Source organism: Strigops habroptila, chromosome Z (assembly GCF_004027225.2).
Source record: "Strigops habroptila isolate Jane chromosome Z, bStrHab1.2.pri, whole genome shotgun sequence".
Classification (NCBI taxonomy): domain Eukaryota; kingdom Metazoa; phylum Chordata; class Aves; order Psittaciformes; family Psittacidae; genus Strigops; species Strigops habroptila.
This window is the reverse complement of record NC_044302.2, coordinates 78,315,534-78,336,208: the sequence shown is the minus strand read 5'-3', so window position 1 is coordinate 78,336,208 and position 20,675 is coordinate 78,315,534. Positions and strand designations below refer to the sequence as shown.

At 41.2% G+C, this 20,675-nt stretch overlaps 1 protein-coding gene across 2 annotated transcripts in view; it reads left to right on the top strand.

Moving 5' to 3' along the window:
- Positions 1-463: 463 nt before the first annotated feature.
- PIK3R1 (phosphoinositide-3-kinase regulatory subunit 1) overlaps positions 464-20,675 on the top strand; it is a 59,994-nt gene continuing 39,782 nt past the window's right edge. The window contains exons 1-2 of one of the 2 annotated variants that reach the window (XM_030511795.1): positions 464-493; positions 5,326-6,082. In XM_030511795.1, coding sequence (XP_030367655.1) covers positions 5,749-6,082 — 334 coding nt within the window. In that variant the 5' untranslated portion in view covers positions 464-493; positions 5,326-5,748. Of the gene's footprint in view, positions 639-5,325; positions 6,083-20,675 lie in introns of both variants that reach the window. The other variant, XM_030511794.1, reaches the window with a different exon arrangement.

Genomic DNA, 20,675 nt, shown 5'->3' with positions numbered 1-20,675 from the left:
ACAGCCCAGGTGCCAGGGAGCCGACTGCTTTGTTATGGGCACACTGCACCAGCGTAACATATTACGTCAATATGGGGGGGGGGGGGGGGGGGGGGAAGGAAAAAGAGGAGAAAAATCCCCGAAGAGGAACTAGGCAGAAGCACATGTTCCTCTCACTGCCGCTCCCCAGGCGGGCCCGGCTTCCCACGGCAGAGAGGACACACTGGCCTTGCCGGCAGCCACCATCGCCCGCCGCGCCTGCGGGCGGCGACCCCGCGCCCCCTCCGCCGCGTTCTGCAGGCCGCCAGCTCCGCAGCCGCCGGCCGACCCCCGCGGACCGAGCTGCGCCGAGCCCGCCGCCCGGTCGGGGGCGGTCTGTGGCGAGCACCGCCTCTCGCTCGCCATCAGTCAGCGGGCGCGGCGGGGCGGTGGCGGCGCGGATTGGCGGGCGCACCGGCGGACGGGGCGGAGGCAGCGCTGGAGGCGGGTTGGGCGCCGAAGAGGCATTGAAGCGGTGAGCGGCTGAGAGGAGTGCGGCCCGCGCGTGCTGAGGGACGGACGCACGGCTGAGAGCTGCGCGGCTAGCCCGGCGGCGGGAGGGACACGGTGGTGCCGCTGCAGCAGCAGCAGCTGCTGCCGTTGCTGCTGCTGCTGCTGAGGTAAAGCGAACGCCACCGCGGCCGCCTCATCTGGCGCTGCCCCGCGGGCGGCTGTCGTGGCAAGGGAGTACGGTAGAGCGCTGCGGAGCCGTGCGGCCACCCGGGACCCCGGCATCGGCCCTCGTGCGGTAACAGGGCGAGCGGCAGCGCTGCCGCCCCGTGCAACTTTTTTCTCCGTCCGGAGCCAGTCGTGGCGCCGCCGAGCCCTCCGGCGCGGCAGGCCCGGGCGAGCCGCGGCACTCCGGCCGAGTCCCGGGGGTGGCGGAGTTTCTCCTTCCGCGGCCGGGGGCGGCACGGCGCTTCCTGGTGAGGCTGGGCAGCCGGTGCGCGGTGCCGGGGGCGAGGTCCGGTGGCCGCGGGGCTGCCCTGGTGCCCCGGCCGCACCGTGAGGCGTGGGGAGCCGAGCCGCTGCTCCCGCCCGGCTCACGTCCCCCGGGGCGGCGGAAGGGGTGTCCGGAGGAAGCGCTGGGGCGACTGTCGCCGGGGGGTGCGGACGGCGCGGCGTCGAGCCTGCCTGTCCCCAGGTCTCCGCCGAGGGCAGTCCCGGCGGCGCCGTCACTGTCCCCGGGCCGGGGAGCGCCGTCTCCGTGCAGCCGTGTCCCGGCCGTGGAGGGGCTGCGCCCCCTGAGCGGGATTGGAGCGCGGGGACCAGCCGCTAGAGAGAAACCGCTCTGCGGCGGGGACTGCTGCCCGGGAGCATGTCGGTGTAGGGCTCCGGAGGAGTTAACTTGCCGGCCACTTAACAGGATTGAAGCTCAATTTGTACTGTCTTCCTAGATTGATTGTTTTTTGGTTTTTTGGGTTTTAATTATGATTATAAATATTTTAATGATTTTTCTGAAGTGGTCTTGATGCTGCCCTGCGCTTTCCATAGCTTTGCAGCCAGTATAAAGTCTTCGAGATGTTTCAGAATGGGATGTGCTTTACAGTGTTCACAGTGCAGTTAATATACTTACGTGTGTGTGTATTTGAACTTGGTCCGCAGTAGAATCTCCACAGGCTCAAAATCACTCTTTCAAAGATTTGAAGTATTATAAAGGTATTTTAAGTATGTATCTCCTTGTTCAAGATGTATCGTGGACCTCACTTCATTGCAAAAAATACTTTTCCGATGTGGTACTTGCCTTGATCATCTCCATTTGGATAGCGGCAGCATCGTACTTAAGCGATAGTGCAGTTTGAGTTATAGGTGTGTAGACACCTAGTGGGGAGAAGAGTCACTATCCAAGCAAATTCCCCACTTACACTTCAATTCTCGTTATTTCAGTGCCTCCCTAAGCATGGTTGTCTGCTCTTCTATTGGCAAAGCTCATAATCGCAGTGGAAGGGAAGTGGTCTTAGGCACTGTTTCCTTTGGGATTTTTGGAATAAGTATGAGGGAGATGGCAGTACGAGGAGATATGGTTATTAAACATGTTAATATAAAGGTGTAGAAAATGTTTGCTGCCTTGTATAGGGGAACCGTATCAGTAACATGCACGTAGCCCTCTGGTTGGGCTGGTAGTAATGTGTATTTGTATTTGTGGAGTAGAAGTTCTTATTCTCAGTCAGCAAAAGAATGCTAGCTAGTGTGGGAGGAAATGCTTGGGTACCAGTGGAGTAGGAGCCAGACATCATTTTTAATAGGGGGATAAGTGAGGAATGGAAGTGAAGCTTTCATGTCCCCTTCCTTTCCCATTTAAATTTACAAGAATCTCTTGGGTCTGTCTGTTGAATCTTAAATTTTATAACTGTTTAAATGCCCAACATAAACCATTCTGCTGAGAGACCAGAATTCTGCCTGAACTCAGGAATCTTTCATTGGGATCAAGCTCCTAGGCAGTAAATAAAAAACAAATGAGCATTTGGTTCTCTTACAATACTTCTTCCTTCTTTTCCATTGCACCAGCCAAATGGAAATCCAGTAATACATCATCTCAAATACAACAATGTTTCTTGCCTAAAGTGTTTGGTTTGGTTTTTTCCCTGTACTTAAGATGGTCTCTGAGCTAAGCCTGGGCAGCTTAAGTCAGTTTGAGTAAAAATATCTGAGTGTAGAGACCATGTATCTTCACTTGGAGTTAAGGGAATTTGTTTATACAGGGTCTTAACAGAGCAGTAAGTAAAGAACTGTCAAAGAGGGTTCTTTGGAGATGCTGCAGTGCTACCAGGCTGATGTGAAGAAATGGTGTCTGTCTCTGTGTTGGGGCTCTCTGTGAGGTTGGAGTCTGAGTCTTCCTCCATCCCCAGACCTGACAGATAGTGATGATAGAAAAAGGCATAAATCAAAGAAATTCAGCGTGGCTCACCCACAGCAGTGTCTGCAGGTACATGAACCATAGATTAGGCAAGAGATAGGGTGCTGGTGGCCCTCTACTGAGGGCAGTGCTGAGGAGTGAGTGTGAGCCAGTACTGGCTGCAACTGCATTGATTTGTTCTAACATGCAAGGAAGTTTGACCTTTTGCCCTATATGATTCAGGTTTTGAGTTTTTAAAATACACTTAAAAATTGTCATAAGCAGTTTTTACATTACTATAACTTTTCCAGTTCTGTCAGCCCAAGTATAAGAGACACAAGTACTTATTTTAAACATCTGGCCATAAAGTTGCTATGATACATTTGATAATAAAAGATCAGAGGAGTAGGTCAAGTCAGTTAAATTATGCAGTGTTTAGAAGACTAGCTTCGCTGACTGCCAAAATGCCCGTAGGCAGTAGGAGCAAAATAAGTAATTGTAGCAGAGCACTTGTCAAACCTTTCTTAAAAAAAAAAATAAATATTTTGGAATATTTAATGTAGTCAAGTGGTAATTTTCTAGCAGGTTTTGCTATGAGTAGTTGGTTTTGATTGGAAACATTTAGATTAGCTCCAAAACCTAGCTCTAAGGTGTGCAAGTGTATTTGTTCGTTTGCTATATGAAATGGGAGGAACCCATGCTTTTGAAAAGGCTTCTGTGCAATTTAATTGATACTTGTGCTTTAGATCCCCCCCCCCCCTTTTTTTTTCCCCCTCTAGTTCTTGTCTACATACTTTCCACTGGTAAAAGAGGCAAATGAAATATAAGCGAAACTCTTTGCATTAAATGCAAAGTCTGTGATGTTTCGTAGTGTGAGCTAAGCAGCATAGTTTGGTTTTTCAGAAGTGGCTGCAGAAATTTCTCATTAAAATTTTGGTGGGAGCTGGATGCCTAACCCACGTGGATAGATGTTCAAGTTATTAAAATAAATACTTGTGTGTAGGCTTTTTGAAATGAGAAGTCTAATTTGGGCTCAGATAATTCTTTCCTACAGCAAAAAATGGTTGGAAGGGATGATAAGCAAGTTCTTCAAGAACTTCTAAGATTTTCTTCTGTGTTCTGTTACAAGAGATGTTGTGCAATAAGCTGCAGGTACTTGGTGGACTGAAGAGGAGCCACATACAAATTTGGCATAAGGGTCGTTCTCTGGCAGAGGAAGTCCATATGCATTCTTATGAACACTTTTTAGCTTGTCAGTTAGTCATGTTTCAGGGACTTGATGTCTGAGACATTAGAGAGAATGGTGTGGAAAAGAGCTGTCAGAGGTTCCCTGTTCCAGCCCTGTCTACTGGTGTCCCTTTACAGTGTAAAAGGGAGTGTCTCTCAAAAACACTCCAGCTTTCTGTACACTTAAGTACATAGTACACAGTCAGTAGTTTACCTACTGGTATTGCATAGCCCACTTGGGTCTTTCATTCACCTGTATTAGGAGTTTCAATGCATCTTTGAGTAGTTAGCACTTTTGGGTTCCCAGTGTAGCATTTCAGATTATGATTGAGCTTGTCTTTTTAAGTAGGTGAAAATGAGTGACAGCTTAAATAATCTTTAGAAAACTTTCACTGTTCTATATGTCTTTAAGCTACTGTTTTCTAAATTGATTTTTTTAGTCATATTTTTACTTCATAGTCGGGCAACCTTAAGTCAAATGTTCAGGCCTGTATTCTCTTGCCTTTAGTGTAATTTAAGCATACACCCTGATACTTCCCTCCTGCTAGTGCTGCTTAGGTGGTCTGGGTGTGCCCATTTCAGTTGCTGATTGTTTGTCTAGTGTTATACCATAAACACATTTAAAAATATCTGGAAGATGGGGGAGTGGGGAAGGCACTCTTTTTAAGGAAAAAGAAATATAGTGCTCATGCAAGCATTTTGGACTTTTGGGTTCTCCTGCAGATTATGAAAATACCCCTCCCTCCAATAGGTTTTTGGAATATAGGCTTTGGGCTGGGGGATTGTTACCCATCCTTGCCTTCTGCATAAGCAGCAGGAGATTGAATAACCCAGTGGTAAGGGTCTTCACTAATTACAGTGAGCTCCTCCTCTCTCCTAGGAGACCTCTTGTGGGGAAAGGTTGTGGCCATGTGTCTTCAGGAAGATAACATAAAATCTTCCTGCCAAGTTAGATACTGTACTACAGGGATAGCTCCAGGGTTTAGCCCTCACTCTGAGGCTTTAGTAGCCATAAGCCGTATTGCAGGGGTTCAAATCTGGTTCAAGTAATTGGGCATATATCCTTTATAAAGGCTCAAACATTAGCTTGCACATTTTTTTGTGAAGCCGCTTTATTTTATTGTTATTTAGGGCTCTTCTTTAGGACAGAACCTCTTCCAGGATTGCAAAAAGCTTGTTGTAAGTTGAATACTGAGTTCAAGAGAATTTGAAACAATTTCACCAGTTTTCTCTTCTCTTTCTAGGGAAAGCATGTGTGCAGAATTCAGTGGCAGAATACTTAAGGTACGTGGGCAATCTGTGGCAAGTACATTTGAAGAAGGTGTGACTGGCTACAAGAATCAGCTGACCTTGAGTACGGAGACTCAGAAGTGCCAGCAAGCCCAGAAAAGGAACTAACTGGAAGAATATTGCTAGACATAGAAGAAGTGGATCACATACTTCTGCAACAATCATTGACTTAGAATAAATACATCAGTAAAAACATCAGCAGTGAAATGACAGATTCTGGTGCTTTTTGATTCTCTGGTGGATTTTATTACTTAGACATTGCTATTGACATTTTTACTATCCCAGTTAATAAATCTTGAATCTCTCTGTATATAAAAATATAACTGGACAATTGCATTTTGATAGTTTAAGTTTTGAATGTTAAATAATTTGCCAAGATGAGTGCCGAAGGATATCAATACAGAGCTTTATATGACTACAAAAAAGAGCGAGAAGAAGACATTGACTTGCACTTAGGAGATATATTAACTGTGAATAAAGGTACCTTGCTAGCACTTGGATTCAGTGAAGGGGAAGAAGCAAAGCCGGAGGAAATTGGTTGGTTGAATGGCTTTAATGAAACCACAGGGGAGAGGGGGGATTTCCCAGGAACTTATGTAGAATACATTGGAAGAAAAAAAATATCTCCCCCAACTCCGAAGCCTCGTCCTCCTCGACCCCTTCCTGTAGCACCAAGTCCTGCAAAAGTTGAAGCAGAAAGTGAGCAACAAGGTCAGTACTGTTCTCAGAAGGTGTGTGTTTGTGTCTGCATGCTTTTCAGACATTTTTGTTTCATGCACTTGTCTGACTTTATGTTTTTGTGTTTGACACCTGCTGGTCAGCTTTTTTAATGCATGGCTCATTTCAGTCAATTAAGAATAGTTTCTACTTCATAGTAATTAGCTCACACACATTGTAATTTCATGTGCTTTGTCTCAGGCACCACAGAGACCAATAACTTACTGTGAGGTACATCTCACAGGTTGGAAAGTATGCTTATAATTCACAACTGTAAAGACTTAAATGGAGAATAAGCAGGGTAGCATTTATTTTAGGTTTCTAAGAAGCTGGTGGAGGCATTTCCTTCTGTGGTTCATCAAACTCGCTGTTGAGAAACTTCTTGGTGAATCTGACAGTACGAATGTTCCTATCATAAACGTTTTGCTTATAGCAAAAAGTATGTACCTTGTCATGGAGGTTAACGTGTGGCATTAAAGGTAAGACCAGGTATTTAAAAATGAACAGTGGAATCATGATAAAGAGAAAATCAGGTTCAACATTTTTGGGCAGTAGGGCATGCAGTAGAAAAAAGAAAGAAAGGTTTTTTTTATGTTTAAACATAAGTTGCTTTCTAACCCTAATTTTTGGGTTATGTTGGGCAGAACTCAGAATTTGATAGAACTCTTCTGTTAATAGAAGTCTTCCTGGTAGAAGCATTTCTAGGTTGATGAGGGCTTGATAAAAAGTAAGTCTGAACTGGTCTATGTAGCAATGTCCTTAAGCATGCAAGAATTGCTTGTAAGTGTATAATGCCTATGTGTACATTGTTGTTAGAATGAAGGTGGAGGCAGATGGGGATAGGTTTACTGTCCCTACTTCTTAAGTCCTCAGCCTCTAGTCATGAGTCTCATGGTTTCTCATTAGATTAATTCTGAAAATGGGGTATTTGCTTTTTAAAGAAAACACTATTACTTCTTCGATCATTCCTTGTATATTAGTATGTTCTGATCAGTAACATTGACCTTTTTCTTAACCCAGAGGTGGTTGCCTCCATTGTCTGTAACTGCACAATAAACATGGCTATTTGGATAGACACCTCAATGCCGCTGTGAGAGGCAGAAGGTGGAGAGAAAATGACATTCGTTACATGTGCATGCTGTGGTGAAGTAACCGGCATCCCAGGCTTTGATGCATTTACTGCTTCAAACGTAAAAGCAGTGCTTTGTAACTTGCTTGGTCTCTGTACTCATGCTTGCTTGATACTCCTGTTCACAGCTCCATGCTGTGAGCTGGCCACAGCACTGTGCTGAGAAATGCTGGTGTTAATCTTGCAGTTTCCAAGCCTGCCCCAGGACTGTGTAACCAACATTTATGAGAGTTTCGGCTGCTGGAAGTTACTCTGGGAAATTCTGCTTCAGATCTGAGGGGCCTTGCTTAAATGTAGACTTTTCTACTTCTCTGGGATGACACAGTGCCCAAGCCTTAGTGACTAGATCTCTCCTAAACTGAAGTTAATTGCCTCTAGGCAGAGCACTGTTTACATACAATGTGTTTATTTTTAATCGCTTGGGACTGTGTGGATTTAAAACAAGAAAATGTGTTAATTCAACTGGGAATCTTAATCTCAAAGTCGGCACACATGATCATACCATGCTCTGAAATGTTTAAGAATCAGCTTGCAATCCCGCCTTGGATTTTTTTCTGACTTAAAAAAAAAAAAAAAAAAAAAAGCTAAGTTCACATAACTCCTTTTGAATTAAAGATTTTAAGCTTCATGTAAAAGGCTAGGCACCTTCAGTAATACCCTAGGATTAGAACCCCCTCAGCTGAATTGGAGGAAATATTGAAATTGGAACTCCAAATAGCTCAAGAGTTAGGTTTAATTACTTTTAATGTATGTTTACTTAAAACAAATAAGTGGTCTCTTTACATATCTTCTTACTTTACAGTAAAAAGGCAGAGAGTGCTTTAAAACTTTGAAGCAAATTTGAGAAATGTTGCACCGAAAAAGTATTATAGAAAACAAAATGAAAGTGTTATTTTTAAGTGAGCAGAATGATACAAAATGATACCTATGGTGAAACCAGAGGTGCAGCTGGAAATACATTTTGAACAAAGAATAATGTACATTTCACTTTCAGGATGGCTCCACTATATTTGTATGTAAGATTTGGTGCAGGGAACAGCACAGTTAATATTGTCCAGCAGCCAGCATAATGGGCAGTGGGCCAGAAGATTCTTCCCAGGATGACACTTCTCTCTACACCCCTAGAGTGTATTTCAAATAAATTAATGCCTCGTATGAAACTCGCATGACCAAATACAGTCAAGTTTACATTTTCAGTACTTGATGATTTGAAACTGCTGTGGATCAAAATGATAAATTAATGGCAAACTGCAAGACTTAAATGTACCTCAGTTATTTGTAATCCATATACTTTTTTCATTCTGTGAAGACTCAAATCTGAATGTACCCTGTTGTGTATATGTTGAATATCAGAAACTTACTTTGAGATTTTAATATATGCAATCATATGACTTCTTTTAATTTGACCAATACATAGATTTATTTATAAGAAAATACTTAGTAATCATTTCAATACTTTTAAATACTTAATGATTTATTCCGAATGCTTTTTTTCCCCCTGGCTTTGATAAGCTTGATCACTTGCTCATCAATGTCCATATTGTTTTGTATTAGATCAAATTTGCAATATTTAGGCACAGTGCTGCCGGTATTCATAACGCTGCAGTACTCATACGCAATCAATCATAGGCATGTGAACGACTTTGCAGTCAATGAGGCTGGTAACATGGGCAGAGTTGTTCATCAGGCCATTGTCTTATGCAATCACAGTCTCATAAATAGGCAGCTCTTTACATATTAAAAGCAGATCTGAGACCAAATAAAACTGCCGGTGGTCTCAAATTCTATTAAAACATTTATTTATTTATTACAACGCTTAGGTGAGATCTTTCTCTAGATTTTTATTTTTTCCATGACCCATTTAAATTTCCAGAACCATCAGTCAAGATCAGAACTGAGGTTCTTCGACTGAAACTTTAGGACTGTTGCATTTTGCCTGTCTTCCCCTTACCTGTGTCAATAAAGAACTAGATTTAGTCTGAGTTTCTGGGGATTTTTTTTTTTTAATTTAATTTAATTTTATTTTATTTTATTTTATTTCATCCGAGAAGATGCGAAAAGAAATGGGATACAAGTGCCCCAGGAATTCTAGTGCCCCAGGAAGCAGTTTCAGGCCTGGCGCAGGTCAGAGCAATGGCAAGGCAGATTTAATTCCTCTTGATGGTGTGAAGCTCTCACTGGTCCAACCTGTCTTTTCTCCAGATTTCTTCTCCCATCAGGCAAGGGTGGCTGGCTGCTGCTAGAAGGGTCAAGGCACTTGCAACAGTGGAGACCCAGAACTAGATTATCCTTATGCCCCTCACTAAACATCTGAAGTTTACGTGAATGAGTAAAGATTTGACACGTATTTGGTTTTTTTTTTTTTTTTCCTTGAAATGCTTTCTGTTCTTAAATTGGAGCTACATAGAGCTGGTTCCTCTCACTTATCCCTGTCTCAACCAGTTCTTTGAAAATGAAAAGTGCATAAGCTGTACTGAGTCCAGCTGAGTTTTGTGAACTTTGATTCAGCTGATCTCATACGTTTAAGAGTTGGTTCCTACAGTATTGTTTCTCTACCTGTTTTGTGAAAGCTGATGGTAAGCAGACTTCGGAGCATAAAGCTTTGCTTGATCAACAGAAACACTTTCAGATTTAACTTGGAATGCTAAATTCCCACTTTGAAATGAAGGACAGACTGCAGAAGGGCAGACCAGAACTTTATATGAATACTTTGTCTGTTTTGATGTTTTGGAGCTTCCTGCAACTTCCTGTGTAACTTAAAAGGGTTGTGTATGTGGAACTTTGTACCATTTTGCTGGTTTAGAGCCTAAAAATAATCCAAAGCTCTTCCTTCTTGTGATTAAACTGTAACATAGATTCTTTAAAAAACAAACAAGCAAACAAAAAAAAACCCAGAACACCTTTCCTTACACTTTTCTCCTAGAACAGATTCAGATCAGCAGATGAGACAAAGATAATGACACACAACATTTAGAAACTCTTCCTTTCAGAGACCAGGTTATGCAATGTTTGACAAAGATCCAAACTGACAGCATAAAACTGTTTGTGCATGTTTGAACTGAATATGCTGTAGGATTTGTTTCTTTAATTTTGCTGTAAAGCCAAGTAGAGTGATTGCATTTCTGAAAATTATTTACACTTGTAAATTAGGGGACATAAGACTGAGTGGAATGCAGTGAGCCTGGAGCCTCCGTTGAGGAGAAAACAGTCATCATCTCTCCTGATTTAGGCAAATGGAAAAAGGAAATTATGGGGTGAAGTGATGAGTCACTATCTCATTTGGTAAATGTATTTGTCATTCAAGCCAGAACCCTTGGATTCATTCTAAAAAGCCCAGGTTGAGCGTAAGCCTTTGTCCTGCTGCAGTTGTGAAGTTCATGACAGCAGGACAGTTCTGACAAGTGGGTTGCTTTTGACTTTAACCAAGAAATGGGGTGGGTTCCTGCCAGAGAGCCTCACCAGCTACTTGTGGCTGCGTTACTTGGTGTACCAGGTAATTTCTAGCTGCCAGATGAAAACAAAAGTTCTTGCCACCTGCTTTATCACTGATGAAAACAAAGATTTTTCAAGATGCATTAAAGTGAGGCAGAGCATTTTTTTTTCACAGTGATAAAATCAGGATGGTAGTAACTGAAAAAGTCTTCGTATGCAGCACAGAGAGCACACGGATACGCTTGCAAGTACTAGTACAAATTGCACATTAACAGTGGACCTGGGCAAGTCATGGTTGATGTGTGGCCCCACCTGCTGGTAAAGGAGGAAGGAAGCATGAGGGAGGAAGAAGCTTCGAACCCAGCATCTTCCACGTTGTGTTTTAATCGTCACAGGAGAAGAATAAAAGAGAGAACTTTTGAGAAAAATATTTTAATGGACCAATTGATACTTCTGTGAAAAATGTATTATTTGGGGTACACAGACTTCTCTTTTGATTCTCAAAGATGAGCTCAGACCTGAAAAGGCTTATGAGGCTGAAATGCATCTTTTTTATTCCAGCCCTATCAGTCTAAAAAATTACTACCTTTTGTTACACATTTTGTTTTAAGAAGCTGAAAGAATAAGACACTTCTGTTTTGATACTGTAAGAAATATTTGTCCGGTTTGTATTACACTCATTGTAATATGCCTTTCTATAGTTACAGCAGTGGCATTATGTTGAGTGACTTTGCTTACCTTTCTTTAGCCTTCTGTAACACTGACTTAGTCTGTTAATACCTCTTGCTGACGGAAATGTTCCTGAGGCAGACTTAAAACAAGGCAAAGGTGAAGTAGCCTGCTCCTCTCCTTTGGAATCATCTTGATCTGTTCCTGTATCTATGATCCAAGAACATCTGAAAAAAACACAGGTTAGCAAATAGTTCTCACTTAGGTTTGCATATGATAACATTATTTTCTGAGTTTCAGCAACACATGGTGCTAAGTATTTTCCAAGAATGTATCATTCTGCACCCCAAGCAAATAACCATGCCTGCTTAAATAGTTGTGTGATGCCATATACCCATCCAGATTTTCTTGTGTGAAAGAACACAGGTCTTGTTACTGCAGCTGGCTGTGCACTCTTTCACATCTGCGTCTTGCTCCAAAGCCGCTTTCTGTGATGAACATCCATGAAATCAATCTGAAGGCTAGAATACAAAGAGCTGCTTTATTTTCATAGCTAAGAATGAAAAGGGGAGTTACAGGATTTTAAAGAAATATTTATGTTAACTGGAGAAGGATTTTAAGTCCTGAGAAAACTTTGATGAGAATCTAGATACTTCAGATAATTTAAAGGGAATTTTTTGCTTTTAAAAAAAAAAAAAGTAATATTTGTGGTTAATACATGCTAACTTGCATTTATGCTTTCAGCAAAATGTATGTCTAAAATACAATCCCATTTTCTGGTTTCATTAATAGGAGGGGTTTTTTTTGCGGGGGGGGGGTTGTTATGTATTACTGTTTCTTTTTTGTTGTTGTTTTTTTTTTTTTGCACTTCACTATAGAAAAGCCTCCATCCTTGGACATTGCCTGAAGTCTTTTGGTAAAATGTTAGCAGGTGTAACTTTTTGTACTAACTTTATTGCTTTTTGTTCAGTCTTTCAGGAATGCTGTATGTAGCAATCCACAAGAATATCACCCAAATGCTATTCTTTATTTTCACATACTGATCCACTTTATCAGAGTTTTCATGTAAGACTGCATTTAAAAATAATATTTAAGCTGACGGTTTTTCAGCTAAAATATATCTGTAATCAAAATCCTCAGGACAGAGTTTCAAACCCACACTACTGCCTTGAGCTAGGGAAAGATGTGTATGGTTTCCTACACTTTAAAAGTATCCTTTAAGACTATCTTGTACTTCAAAACTGCTATGTAAACTATGAAATGAATTATGAAAAAGGTCTTTAACAGTTCAGTTAGCTGTCAGATAGTTTGTATAATCCACTAGAACTGTTTGTATACACTTGGCATCATATGCTGTGTTAGAGCATTTCCCAGAGGTTGATGTCTGAGACAGATAGTTTCTTCAGTAGAGATTGTGGATGTTGAGGGCAAGAAGTGAGATCTACCCTTGGCAGGTCTGAACATGCCAGTTGCCATCCATGCTGGCAGATCACTCAGTGGTGTCCTGGATGGGAAGATGCTCCTGCAGAAGGCAGACCTGCTGCAGGAATTGCATTTACTTCTGGTCCACTCAGCTTCCAGAAGCTCTTCAGCAGCTATTGTATTTTTCAGTAAATAGGCCAGGCACAGATGAAGGTGATTTTTCCCTATGGTTTCTTTGCCTTTTTCTGTTCTGTTTTTAAATTGAGTTTCTGTATAAAGTTCTGTATTTTAAGTTTTCATGCTGCCTTCTAAAAAACATGGACACTTAAAAATGTAAAGATAGTGGCCAAATGCCAAACTATTCCACTTAAACACATCAGGTTGGTGTAATTGAAAGGGTCTCTTCCCTCCTTTTTCTGCCCCTGGGATCAGATGTGTTGGATGAGGCATGTCCAAGCATCCTTGTCCATTGCCTCCTCCTCACCAGCTGGGAAGGAAGGGAGACTAGCGCAACCTGAGATCTGTAGTCCAAGGAGGGATTGTACCTCCCGTGAAGCATGGCTGCACCAGTTTTTTATGTCGTGTTTACAGATATATCAGTGTAATTTATTTGTTGGTTTTAGGAAAGAAAAGCTTAGTGCTGTCACCAGTTGCTTCCTAAATCTCCTCATCCCACTTGGACAAGATCAGTAGGTGGCAGATAATCATGGAGGATTATTCTTGGTGAACAAACTTTTAAATGGTATCAGACACAGCAGATCCATATTTCAAGGTGTGCTACAGCTTCTCCACCAGACTGTCTCAAAAGGGAAGTCTTAATTCAAAGTTACCTTTTAATTTCCAAGCCCTCTTCCTAAGCTGTTTTTGGCCGGAGGCAGACCAAAGTGCTTAAATTAGGAAATTAATGAATAGAACCACTAATTATGCACAGTGGTAGATAAGGCTGCACAGCTGTGTCTGGTTTAGTTATCTTTCTATCCAGAAACATTCCAGAAATAAGCAGTTAAGGACAGGATTTGCAGTCCTTTTCTTACTTGCATGTGGTGTTCAACCCTGCGACCACACATTCCAGTGGTCTAGTGCTAATTTGCAATTTTTCATGTGCTGTGCTTGGATGGAGATGCAAAAACATCTGTTGTGTTTATGAACTTAGCCTTGAATTGTCTCCTCGCTGAGACACAGCTGCTTGGCATAGGTGAGGTGCGACAGAGGCCATGGCAAAACCCTTCATCACGTCCCACTTTCCTCCTAGGTAACTGGTTCATGCTTGAGGGTCATCTGCCCTGCTGTGGTCTGTAAAGGGCTAAGAGGCTCCAGGGCACCATGTAGCGCAGTGAGGTGCGATCTGTTCCCCTGGTCTTCCCATCTTCACCAGCGGGGGAGTCTTCTGTTGAGGGGTCAACACCCTATAAGAGCTCCTCTGAAACAGGACGCTCTTGGCTGATCAGGCTTCATGCCTCTTACTGTGATACAGTCTTTCATTCTTCATTTGATATTTATTGCACTGTTTGCAAATTAGCCATTCCCTTGAGAGAAATGTTAGAAAATATCATCCCTTGACATTTTGAAGCAAGTTATTTTGGGTACTTTGGAATTGGATTTGTACAGATGTTGGAGTATAATTTAGAATCTATTCTTGGCAGTCCAAATCTACTCCCATTGTTCTGAAGCCAGAATAGCATGCCTAGTTGTTAGCCTACATAAGCAATTTTCTTATGGATAGAAAGATTTAAGGAGACCTTTAGCTCCAGAGCAAGCCAGTTCTGAGAATAAAGGGGTTTTATAGTGGTCCTTGCAGTCTCGCCTTGTCAATAGAGAAAGTGTTAGGAACACGTATTCAAAACAGCAAGTAGCAAAAACTTAAATATCTGGAAATAAAGGACCTCTGTTCACTCAATGTGGGGTCTTTAAGGGCACAGAGGGATGAATGTTTGAATTCTCTTTGCTGTGCTGTATTTATAATTTATTACCATTGGTTGAAAGATTAGCGTGCGTTCCCCACCACTTTCATGTTTTTCTAACTTCCTCTTGGGTCAAACTTAGTGCTGACAACTCCATCACCCTTCTGGTAGTCTGAGTAAACTGCAGCCACTTACGTGAAATGAGAGATTTTCCCAATCCTAGTATTATCAGGACACTTTGGGGGAGGGTGTTTAGAAAATCGGTGGTTTAATGGTGTTTATTACAGAATGACTAGCATGAAGTTTTGCTGCTTTAGACAGTTCTCCTGGCTTTTGGGAGAACTCTGTCTGCTAGAGAAACATTTGGCGATCATCTGTTCTGTGTAATGCTAATCACTGCTTTGGACTATTTTCGTAATGATAAAGTCTCTTATATCTTTAGTAATAAAACTTGCACTGAAAAGGATGGTGGGCTGTGTGTGCCTTTCCCAGTGATTTAAGATATAGGACTTTCAGTTGCATGTACAGTTTAGCAAAAAAGGGGAAGATGGTTACCAACTGTTATGCTTTTTCTCCAGATGTTTCCTCTATGACAAATATCTAGGGTTTTATTATGACACAGTAAGAACACACCAATAAGATGAGAATGGTTGGGTGTTTGGTTTTTTTTTGCTTTTCATTGTCTGTTTAATCTAAATAGCCAGTCAATCTAAAACTGGTAGATCGTCTGGTAGTTTAGATGGAACATGCCCATGCTTGTTAATGTGAGCTGCTCTCTTCTAAACAGATTATTAAAATGCTTTATTCAAAATCCCTTTGTATGCAAACTAAAAATAAGATTATTTTAAAGTACTGATGTTCTTGAAAATATTATACATGGTTGTTTTGTTGGAGTTGGTTTTTTTTTTTTTTTGTTTACTTGAAAGACTTGTTCATACAAGAATCAGCAGGCTCCTATTCTACTTTCCTGTAAATTGGTGGGAAGACACATTTTGACTTCAGAAGAAACAGGATCAGACCTATAGTCAAGGTTTAGCGGCACTGGGGTAAATTCCACAGTTATTACTCTCATTTCTCTCAGGCAAAATTCGCATTGCCATTAGGGTTTGGAGCATAAATCCTAGCTCTATTCTGAAGAGATTCCAGTATATTGAATTGCATATAATATGAACATGCATGAAAAACTACGCAATAAACACTGATGTAAAGAATAGTGTCTGACTGTCCTTTCACAGATTTTGAAGTCTCAGAAGGGAAACACTGTTCGGAGGTCCTGGGCTAATGCAAGGTAGAATTTCACTAATTCCCATACAGAGCTCATAATTTCTAGATAGATTTTGAGCATGTTCCTGATTAGTCCAAAGTTCTCCCTTTAGTAGTCATGTAGATAATTTTTTAGCCATTTGTATGTCCATTATATAGTAAATATTGCAAATTTATTGATAGGTATGTCTTCATTTGGGACACACACGCATATTTAATTGCATTTGATGATGACAGTATAGAGATTATTTTCACCAAGTTATCTTCGTCCATTATATTCAGTCCTCTTAAGTTTGAAAAAATGCATTTGAAAAATTTGCCCCATGCTCCTAGATCCTTTGGCAAGGCTGTGGTTTTTTATTACGACTGCCTGTTTTGGTAACTAGTGTGATGGTAGTGAGGGTTTCTTATAATTGAGGAAATTATATGGTGACAGTTGTAATTCTATATTCTGTTATTGTAACAAATTTCTGCATTTCTGATAAATACAGAGTTTTATTACCTTGATGTATGTGCATATACATACGGTAAATTACACTCTATAGTAGGAGAACATTGTTAAGATTGCAAAACTATGCATCTAAAACTTGTGTCTATACATGCAACTATACCTTCTTGTAGTGTATGCCATCTGATACAGTTTTTAATTACACAGTCACCTGACCCCTTTTCCTGCTTACTCTTTTGTTCATCATTGTGGTCTTCCCTGAATAAGAATTGTTTCATTCTGGTTGTCTAGTTTGTGGTCTTACTCCTTTTCTTTACAGCCTTCAGATTCCTGCCTGTAAACAGGTTTCTTCATTGCCTCTTCTGCTCTTTTGAGTAATGTGGCTGACAACAGCTTCATTGAGCTTCTTATTCACAAATACCAAGTCATCTTCGGGACACTGTTGTGAGCAAAGGTTGGATCATGATTCCTTTGAGGAATGAGGTAGACCAAAAAGGCAATTAAAATAATAATCACTGGTTCAAGAGAGTTTAAGGTTAATCTCTTTGTAATAGGGAGGTCTTGTGGAAAAACACTTAAAAAAGCTGAATCTGGGGACAGAACTTAACTTAAAGAACTCTTAACTCTAACGCTTAAATGTTCATTGAGATAACTAAAACCAGGAATGAGAATTGCATTAGGTTTGACAGTGCAAGACATCACACATCACGAGGAGGGAGTACTATCTGCTCACTCCACGGCTGGCTTCAGTTACTGAGTACCTGGTGTCCAAGACAATTCCTTGCAGAATAGATCTTCCTGGCATACCTCTGCCTGCATCATCCAGCTTCACCAGCTAGAATCCAAATATAAAAACCAAAAGCAAAAGCATTGCTAGAATGTGGGTGCACAGATTCAACAGGTGTTGTGACGTAATTTAGTGTTCTCGCTTGTTTCTAGGTTCTGAGAATTCAAATTTTCAAGTTCTCAGTACTTTGTTGTACATGTAAAGCACATCTTGCAGTAGAAACATGCATTACAGGGACATGCACATTCTATGTACCTTTTGTTTTAGGTTTTTATGGTGCATCACTAGTAGTTTTGCTTTTTTCACTGTATTGTCATAGTTATTCACAGTGCAAGAATTTGTGCAAATGATGGCATGAATAAATTGCAATCCTCGAAACTTGATTTTAGTGTTCTAATGCCAATCAGTAACTTGCTTCCTTGATTTTGCTGCCGTCTTTACTTTGCTACTTTTGCTACCATCTTTACTCCACCATGCTGCAAAATGCAACCTTATTTAATCAAAAGGTGTGGCAGTGCAACTTCATCCTACTGTGATAGAAGCTTTTTTTCCTGTATTACTCTGTTGCTAACATCCCACATTACATTCCTCTTCTGGGAAATACTAGTTTAGGAAGTGGAAATCCAGGTGGCTTCAGTGTCGATGATGGTTAATGGAGGAGGTACAAAAAATACTCTTGACACCTGGCATGGTTACTCATTAACTTTCCAGACAAACTAAAAACATGGGAAGTGTTCTGCCGTGGAGGAATCTTGCACTAGACCTCTACATCAGATTGGAGAAATTGAAGGATATGCTTACTTTAGATGAAGTTGTCTGCACAACCTTTGAGTTTTTAGGTTTTTCATATTTCCTGTCTTGTAGATTCTGATACAGAAATTGCAGGGTCATTGGTTTTGTAAGTACAAACAAGACACAGGACTCTGAAGAACCATGGCATTTGATCTTTGAAAACCCCAAGTGTATGAATGCATGCTCCTATGAAAACCCCAAATTGCAAAAATCATTTGTAGTGGGCTAGAGAGGCATGTGACAGATTACGTGCAAGTACATACATGTGTGTTTCATTATTTGATTGCCTTAGGAGACTGGTGTTTAAGTTGGCAGATCTACTTATTAAAAGCAAAGCTCTTTGGCTGGCAGGATTACACTATGCCTGAAGGAGAAAGAGACCAAATGCTGAGAGAGAGAGAATGTATAATGTGCAGAAAGCATGGGGAAGCTATAAAGCCAATAGGAAAAAGTAGACTTAAATGTGGTTCCAATTTGTTCTGTTGGTTTCAAGTTGATAGCCATGCAGAAGTAAAAGCATGAAGTTCTCTCATTTCAATATGAATTTAATGTTCTGGAAAACAAAGTTTTCTGTCACGTTAAGTAAGATTTGGTCACCTGTTTGCAGCCTGTCAGAAATCTTTAAGCCATGCTTATTTTCCTGACTCAAATCAAACCAACCAACCAGCTTGCTTTGAAACTTTGCAAAGTACTTTCAGACTGTGGCATAAGTGGGCACTCTAATTGGCTCTGAAACTTTGTCGTTAGACTCGATTAGCCTGATGCAAGACTAAAGTATTGACTCCTAGTATATGTTAAGTTTCTGCATGTAATTTGGTGATATGTAGCTATTTGGGACAGGACCCAAACAAGAAAAACCCCAAAGCAAAACAAAAACCAACCCAATCTTTATGTGTGTCAGTTTTAGAACTAAACTACCCTACAAGGTTTTGGAAGATACAGCCAAACAAGTTGAGTATGTGTGTTTAGAGCAGTCTGCACCTATGGCCTCGCACCTTCTTACTCAAGCTGGGTCCCTTCACAACCTTAGGCAGAACAGATTAGAAGAGTCATTTGGTCCCTGGCATTGGAATAACCAGCTGCCTTGCTGTGTCTCCTGAGACTTCTCAGTTTGAGAGCAAGGTTTGAAATGTGGGAAGCTGATTGGTAGAAAGCTGACTGATATGGTGAAATAAAAAAAAAAAAAAGGAGAAGCAGAAGCGTAAGCTCCCCTGAGACATCAAGAAAAATGCTATTTAAAAGTAATAATAATAAACAAAAAGCTTTCCTCTTAAGACTGAGATTTAGATGATTGCTCATACTGATCTCTCTAAAAGAGGCTATTAGGGGCACATTTACCATGAAATATTATAACCCTTTGGGAGGTGGCCAGCTCCTGTTTAGCAGTTCTGAGTCCTGCAAGAATTAGATTCCTGGTGGTAGCATAGCAGAGCTTGGGTGAGTTACACCAGTGTCAACCAGCTGTCTGCTGCATCTGCCATTTTTGAGGAGCTTTATCTTGTAAAAGCCTCAGTAAAATTCTCTGAAGATGCCATGGCTGAGCTAATTAAAATTCAAGTTCTTCCAGCTTCATGTACAAGTTTGGAAGGGTAAAATTAGAAGGAGAGATAGTTTAAAAGATGCTTGTTCTGTTGTAGCAGGCAGTTCATGTGAACTACACTCAGAACCAGAGAGTCATAAGCCAAAATCAGGTCAGTTTAAAATTAATGCATTCCTCTTCCTTCTGTTCTCAAAGGGAACTTGTTTTTTTTGAAGAATTCTCCATCAGGGAGTCAAAGTGAGACATCCTTTCACTTCTTGGCATGGCCCACATTTAAATAAATAAATAAATAAATAAATAAATAAATCTATTCCTTTACAAAGGTAAAATGAAACAAGAAGGAGGTGTTCCCTTGTGGTAGGGTCAAATAAAAGTAACTCCGGTTCTTTGTTTTGGCAAGATGACCAAGGGATTCCTCTGGAGCACAATAAAAAAATTGACATGTAAAACTTCACTTTTTTCATTTCCCTCTCTTCTCCCCCTCCCCAGTAGGATAGCAGGAAAACAACTAGGATATACCTGGCCTTTTGTCAGAATAGCAGCCAATTCCCAGTCCTTGCTGGCCAGCATGGAAGAAGGCTTATTCCTTCCAGCCAGCAGCCTTTCAGCCTCGCAAACCTCCACCCATTTCTTAGTGAGTCATAGCTGGAAGACCTTTTCACATGTTTGGTCACATCTTGTGCAAGTCAGGGGTGTATTTTTACTTCTTTATTGCATCCTATAATCAACATTCTGAAACAACGGAGTGTCTGTAGCATTAAGCTCTGTTTGTACATATGTGGAAATAAAAATACATGTATAGATAGATAATGCCATTTTATTTTCAGATATGGATGGGTTAGTTAGAAGACTAGCTAATTCTCTTGGCAGGAGCAGGACGGTGGAAAAACTGTTTCAGGTTCTTTATGTGTGTGACCTGTAGAAGCTTTGTGCATTTGCAGCACTTAAATATTCAACAGATTAGTATTCCTTGGCTTCAACAGATTAGTATTTCTTGGCATGCTCATTTATACATTCAGTACTCCCCTAAGCTCAGAGACAGTCAACTTGAGCATTGATCCTGGTCCCCGTGAATTTTCTACAGGGAAGTCAGAGAACATCAGCAGCGCTTTCCCCTGTGCTGGAGTAGGCCAGTGTAGGGCAGCTGCCTGGTGGCGAAGGCAAGAAAGGGAAGCAGCAGGTCAGAGTGCTCCTTGCTCTCCTC